The sequence below is a fragment of the Carya illinoinensis genome, chromosome 16 (genome assembly GCF_018687715.1).
Source record: "Carya illinoinensis cultivar Pawnee chromosome 16, C.illinoinensisPawnee_v1, whole genome shotgun sequence".
NCBI lineage: Eukaryota > Viridiplantae > Streptophyta > Magnoliopsida > Fagales > Juglandaceae > Carya > Carya illinoinensis.
The window spans coordinates 30,096,738-30,104,467 of NC_056767.1; the positions used below are offsets into that span (position 1 = coordinate 30,096,738).

A 7,730-nucleotide genomic window follows, 5' to 3' on the forward strand; every position below is an offset into this window, starting at 1 on the left:
AATAATCACTCACATATTTTTGTTCTTACTTTAAAGAACTAATGGTTTTCTTAATTGAAAAATTCTTGAATGGTTACCTTGCGAAAATCAATCCTTAAGATCCTTCCACATGTTTGTTGCATTGTCTATGTAGAGGATGCTTGAACCGATGTTATTAGCAACTAGGTTTATGATCCATGAAACCATCATTGCATCAGCCCACACTGAATAGAGAGGATCAGCCTCATCAATAGGCTTCTAAGGGTTCAAGTAATAAATCCTATTTTATTTTTAGCAATTAAGGCTTTCGACATTGATCTCACTAGAGGGTGGTTTTTGACTCTGACATAGTCGAAATGCCCACCTTCGACCTCTGACTCTGACTAGGGTTGGAGGTTAAAAGCTACTCAGACTCCGACTCCAATCAGAGTTCGAAACTCAGAGTTTGAGCCTTAGAGCCCAACTCGGAGCTAGGCTTTTTTTTTTCAATTTTCTTACGACTTTCTTAGCATCCAAACAACACCCAAAGATTCAAAACAACACCCAAACAACACACAGTATACGAAAAAAATAAACAAATGAAAAAACAACATCCAAACAACATCAAAGACGAGATCAAGATTCAAGGGTTGAATCGAAAAAGATTTCCCAACATTCAAACGACATCAAGGGAAAGATCTAAAGGAATCTTCGAAGCAGAGATGAGATCCAAAATGGGTGGAGATGAGATCCAAAAGAAAACTTATAGAAGAAAGAAAAATAAGGCTTCGTTACGAAGTTGGTTGTTTGGAACCTCTTGTAATGGATGAATGTAACTAGGGAGTGTTACATTGCTTTATTTCACCACTTTGTTGCAACTGGCCAAGTTGAGATGGATCTTCTTTATGAGGCTGATAGTTTGCTTACAGCAATTGCAAAATATGCAAAAAAAAATAAAAGATCCATGGTACTCCAAGACTGTTGTCGAAATGGGAAAAAAAAATTTCTTTTTCTTGTTTAAGGCTTTTCCTTGATCTCGTGTCTTCATTTCTCTTGCTTTCCTAGAGGTTAGACGATTTATAAAAGAAGAAGAAAGAAGAGAAAATGAGGAGACTAAGCTGAGAAAGAAACTGAGTAGAATGAAATGAGGGTTAGGGTTAGTGAAAAAAAAATGATGAATATATATTAAGAGAAAAAAGGTATTGTTTAAGAAAGTAAAAGAAACAAGAAAAATAAGAGAAATCAATGACTTGTGTGCGTGGGGGCTCGAACGCATATATGGGGGGTTTTAAAATTTTATATCCCAACTAGCCAACCATTAGGCTACTCAACAATCTATCACATATATTATAAAATAAAATGTAGAACTATATTAACCAGAGTCGGAGTCGATACTGCAGAGTCTTGTCCAACTTTGAACTCCGACTCCATCGGAATTAGAACCTTGTCGGAATTCAGAAATTTTTCCCACCCTTAGATCTCTCCCAAGGATGATAGTTCTCACCAGTTAATCGTTTGGTCACAAGCAAAACGCTAGGGTTTTCTCCATGATGAAGAAATTTGGGGTTTGAGGGATCCTCGAGTGAAATTTGAGAAATTATAGTTGAAGCCATAGCAGAAATGTTCCAGAATAATTAGACTGCTTTGATACCATGACAAAAATAGAACTCTGCCATGGTGATTTTGTGATCTGAGATGCAAAGAGAAACACGGGAGCTTCAAGAATGAAGATAACAGAGAGAAAGAACCCAATCTTGTTTTATTTCATCTGAGTAAAAAGTATTACTTCTCAATCATGTACACGTGCTACAATGTATTTATACTAAAACTGAGTAAAAAGAAAAAGACCAAACTATCCAAACTAATGATTACAACAACTGATATTACTTCAAAAAAATATACTTCTAAGAAATGCCAATATGAGAAAAGACTACAAAGATTTGCGTTACCAAGTGACGTTTATGTCAAAGAAGAGAATAGATAGTCAACTCAGAATGTAAGATGAAAAGATAACACAAAACAACAACAACAAAATGTACATTTTTGTCAAGTTATTTGCATAGAATATGGCAGCAAATACATGAACAATTCATATGTAAAACTAACAAAAGTTGCATCTTTAGAATCGGTATTAGATCCCAAAAACCCATCTACCCACTAAATCTACATATCACAAAATAGACTCTTAAATCTTAAAAACTTATTGCCTACGGCATGGAGAGGATGGTGGAGTGTAGAAGTAGATAGTGGATGTCAACTTGCAGGAGATGAACATGTTGCAATGGAGTAGAACAACAAATTGAGGAACATGACCATAAGAAAACGTGAGTCTGGGACTACATGGAGAAACACAAAGTTCAAAATGCGAGCTAGTCTATGATGATGTGGAGGACCGGAGGTGGTGTTGCACTGTTGACACTGGTTATTTCATTTTCTATTCTAGAAAATGGGGATTAAAGAGTCAAAGACACGAAATGGGGTCTTCAGATTTTCAAAGGAGAATGGTGGAGTGACAATAACGAAAAAGCCAGTAGTTTCACAGTAATTACAAAAATGACTGACCGAAACACAACAAAACAACTAGAATTTGACTTGATACGGAACACCTACCTTCACCATGCCGATTACTATTCTGGCATGGAAAATTCCAACTATTCCGGCTGGAACGAAATGGTAATCAAAACTTTGATTCAATCACAATAGAGAAGTATAAAAACTTAGCCATAAAAGTCCCTCTCCCTTGTTACCATCATTCTCTCTTCCCAATCTCAATTTATGTTATCCTTTATGTTTTCTATCACATTGAGTAATGAAAGTTGTCTCACTAGTTAGCTACCACTAGCCAATGGGGACTGGTCCAGTACTTTGATTCGATTTTGGGACCAAACTTATATATACTGGATTGACTCATCACTAAAATTGAAACTTTCGATTTTTTCAGATTTTTGTCTAGTCTGGTCTGGTTAACCGTTTATAAGTGTGCCACTACATAAGTTGAGACTTTATATATATATATATATATAATAAGTTTATATTAACAACTTAATATTAATGCTCATGTTTAAGATTAAAATTTATATATTATATCAAATGTTATATTAATTTTATACTATAAGATTAATAGATATGAATAATAAGATTAAAACTTCATGTTATATTAATTAACAATTTAACACGAATAAATGTATATATAAACTAGAAAATATATATGTACCAGTTTGGTTTGACACAAACCGATTTTCAAAATATAAAAATTGGTATCGAATTGGTTTCAATTCTTAAGAACGGTACCAGTTCAACCATTTTTTAGTTCTTTTTTTGACACCTCTATCATTGACTCAGTGTAATCCCTCATCTATAGGCAATATAATGCATTTTAGGTAAAGTTGGTTTATTTGGAGTATGGTGCACATACCCTAAAACAAGGGCATGAATATGCATCGATCTTTCCTCCTAATGCGTATAATTCTTTGTTTAATTATGTTATAACCTGATCTATATCCACATAAAACACAAATATATATTCAATAGAAGTAACCCCATAAAGTTAGACCTCCCTAGCTCCCTTCTTATTTCTTCTCCAGATCAAGTATTAATATTACGTAAAAAAATCATTTTGAAAATTTCACAACAGACTCAGTACTACATCTTGGTATAAATTTTCACATTCAATATTATATATTGAGGATGCATGCATTTTACTATTTATATACACTAACTGGTAGGCTGGGAATTGTACATATATAATATGTATATTACACAGTAATAATATATATAAATTCCTGCTCCCATATATATAGATTTTTAATGTCTGAATATATATATATATATATATATATATATATATAATAGGCATGCATGAGGGAGTGCTTTAAGGGGGAAAGACTATCAAATATATAGCTAGCTAAGCTAACATCATTTCCTAATTGTATACCTATCATTATTTTGGACTCTTTCATTTGTGCTGTATTTTGACAACTGGCAGCTAATTTCTGCCCATTAATTAATTGTGAGTTATGGCCAGATAAGTTATTAATTAATGACGGAGGATATTGAAGAGAAAAATTTTATCTGCAATCATATTTATATATTTTTTTATATATTTATGTAATTGATTATGTTATTTTTTTAATATAAATAATTATTTTAACCAATCACATTAATAAAATATATAAAAAATACGTAAAAATAATTATATACAAGAGAACTTAGTTATTAGAAATGAGTACCTAGATTTGGCCTCGTAGCTAGGTTTCTAACCTAAAGTACTCTTATATACAATTAGTTGCAGATGTGCACGGCCAAAGATTAATTTTGCTATAAAAAAAAAAAATCACATAATTTTAAGTCAAACTACTATATACGTTACAGTTCTATTAATTAACAATATTGATTATATATATATATATATATATATATATATATATGTCATGCAACCTTCATATACATCGAGGTAAGTACTGATCTAATATTACTTATACAGATCAAAGGGCACACTCGCTTTATATATTTAATTTGGTGCTCGATTCTCAAATAAATAATTTGATAACTGATCATAGTACTGGAAGTACGTACTAAATTAACCATAAACAAAATAATATCCCGGCCTGATGCTTTTCAAGAATACTAATAATATTGTTCCAAAATTTTATTATATATTCCAAAAATTTATATATTCCAATAATCATAAGGATCGATCATATCCTGATCATGAGCCAATTAAAGAAACTAATTAATTTATAACCCACAAAATAGTACTCTAATATGATCATATCATCATCATCTGCACACAAATTGTGCTAAACGCCACATAAAATATGGTCCTATCGAAAACGTTTGCTTGCTTTTGGGCCAACCTATGAGAGTTTCGTGTTGCTAACTTTCACAGTACTCCCCGCCCTTAATTTCTCTTTCTGGCCTATCCCTCACATATTTTGCTATATACTTTTGTTTTACAAAGTCTATGACCAATATTTGACAACGACACAGCTTCCATCTACAGTTTATCTACGACTCTTAATTAATTTTAAAGTTTAATACTACTTTGTCTTCTTCTTGTTGTTGTGTTTGTCTGTTTTATGTACCAACGTCTTCTAACTTGCCCTTTCTATATATAAATCCATGCCCACCTCTCCTAAACCCTCCGGCTAAAACGAAATTTGGAAGGTGCTAGTTAGGCTGAGGGAAATGGCCAGTACCGGAGCAGCCGCCGAGGGAATATTCAGATGTCTGTACGAGAGTTGCATTTCAAGCTGCGACACCTGGATTGAGCGACGGCCTTACCATCGGAATTGCACCTGTGCACTCCACAAGCCACGTAGTGGCAGCTCCCATGTTGTATCGAATAATATGTGCAGAAAGAACGTGTCTTACCCCATGAGGAGGTCCTGGAGTGAGGGCTCCCTTGCCTTGCACGCTGCAGCTTCTTCAAACTATTCATCGCCTTCTTCTTCATCATTACTTGTGGTTGGGGCTGCTGCAGCGAGGGGGCCACAGTCGTCGAGTTTGTTTGTTCAAGATGAGGAGGATGATGATCAGTATGGTTTGTTCAGGATTTAAATCCTTCTTCTTTTTTATCAGTACCAATTCATCCATTTCTTTGAATAATTGTTGGGTTAAGATCAGTGAATTATATATATACACATGAAGACTGATCGATAATTAATTAATTAGGTGGTTGTGATCATGCGTAAACGTTTATCGATGGCAATACTGCTATAAATATATGTTAATAGACTTACGTGTATGCATGCATGGTCTAATCGAAATGGGTTTTGTATTTGATGAAATTATTTTAAATGAAATCCTTTCATCCATCTCTGATCTATCAATTGTTCAATTGTAGTGTAAGTAAATACATATGATCGACGCACTAGACATGATGAGAAGTATATATCATGTGACCTCCTTGTACTTCTTTTATTTGTATCTTGGCCGGGGATCATTTGGTTTCATGTGTGCAATTGCAAATATGTTTAATTTGGTTTGAATGATCTTATTTTGTATTATTTGAAAACCCTACAAATTAGTTTCCCAAAAAATGGATAACCCACATGAATATAAGTTCCATATATATATAATTCCATTTCGATATATTGCCCATTATATATCGATCTTAACATGCACTCCATTGACAAAATTTTGGAGCTTGAAACTTTCACCTCGAACTTAATTTTCCACATCCCAAATTTTGCAATATTATTATTTATTTTATAATGGCATGGCCTTAAGAAAAGATGATATTAATTCCCAACATATATAATGACACGCACATCTATGTATATATATATATACTTGTTCGATCGACGGATGGTCACATGGGCATGTGGTCGATCGGTTCACTCTGTTCAATGCTAGATAGGAAAAAATAACACTTTAAAAACAAAAGAGAGATCAATACAAATAAAAAGTCAAAAAGACAAATGATTGCCGCAATTAACACATAAAAAAGACCTATAATTTTTCGATTTTATCATTATTTATAAAGAAGTATTCGTGTTTCACGATGATGTTGCTGAAGTTGGCCTCATGCATGGGACGGTGGAGGAAGGACGACAAGCCGGATCATGTGAGTGAAAATTTATTTATTTGATTTTGTCGTACATGTCTATATTCAAAGTTCAAACCCAATTAACTCGCAGATAACATTTTTTTTTTTTAATCTATACATCATGATGATCATCATGTATATTATATATCCTAGCTAGTAGGCTTGTGCAAATAACCCGTCAAACCGAGTGACCCGTGAGATCCGATCCAACCCGAACCGGCAAATGCCTGGCTACTAAACAATCGGTTTACCAACCCGATAAACGATGGGTTTGGATTTCTCGTCTTACACAGACCGAAATATAAATTGCTCTTACCCAGGTACCCTTTAGTTCTCTCAAACCCTAGACTCCAAGCTCCAAGACTCCAAACCTTCTCTCCCAAGATCTCTACCCTTTTCTTCTTCACAGAACTTCTTCTTCAAATATTGAAGACCATTCTTTTGGTTTCTCACCACCGATGAAAGCAACACAAACGTAAGAAAGTCCAAATATGCTAGGTTATATGCATTTTCGATCACTCTCTATTTCAGTTTTTGTTTGGTAGATAAGAAACGGTTAGAAAATAAAAGAAGAGCATGACCCTTTACAGTTTCGCTTGGTAGAGATGGTTGACTTTATTTTTTGTTCTATTTTTTTTTCTCTTTCTGATGCTCAAGGCAATAATAGCTCCAACATCTCTCTCTCTCTCTCTCTCTCTCTCTCTCTCTCTCTCTCTCTCTCTCTCTCTCTCTCTCTCTCTCTCTCTCTCTCTCTCTCTGTGGAATCAAACGGTCCCAAATCTTGGTCTTATAGCATCCCTTGCGATCATCAAGGGTAGAGATAGTACAACTCCTACAACTACATTCGGAAGACTCAGTAGACAAGGGGGCCAGTGCAGGGTTATGGGTCTTGGTGAAGGTGTGGGAAGGGTCGTGGATTTCTCAGACTTGAGGGATATATGCCATTTTTAATTTCTGGGTATCCTTCAAAGGCAAAGAGTTGTCTAGTTGTTGGCCTCAAGTATTAGCTTTCACAAAGAGGCATCCATATTATATATATATATAGTTAAGTTTCATGAATCATAACTGTGACAGGGAACCATAATGATTTCTTACAAAGTGATTGGGACTGGGAAGAATGATGGAATGAGACAGCGAAGTGAATAATTAACTGAAGGGAGGGAGAGAGACAGAGTCAAATGCAAATAAATTGAGAGGAAAGTTGATGGGATTTTTTGGGAAA

General features: G+C 34.3%; 1 protein-coding gene across 1 annotated transcript; it reads left to right on the plus strand.

Moving 5' to 3' along the window:
• Positions 1–5,056: 5,056 nt before the first annotated feature.
• On the plus strand, positions 5,057–5,728 carry LOC122299901. The gene has a single exon (XM_043110383.1). The coding sequence runs from the start codon at positions 5,146–5,148 to the stop codon at positions 5,515–5,517; it is 372 nt and encodes a 123-aa protein (XP_042966317.1). The 5' UTR covers positions 5,057–5,145; the 3' UTR covers positions 5,518–5,728.
• Positions 5,729–7,730: the final 2,002 nt, after the last annotated feature.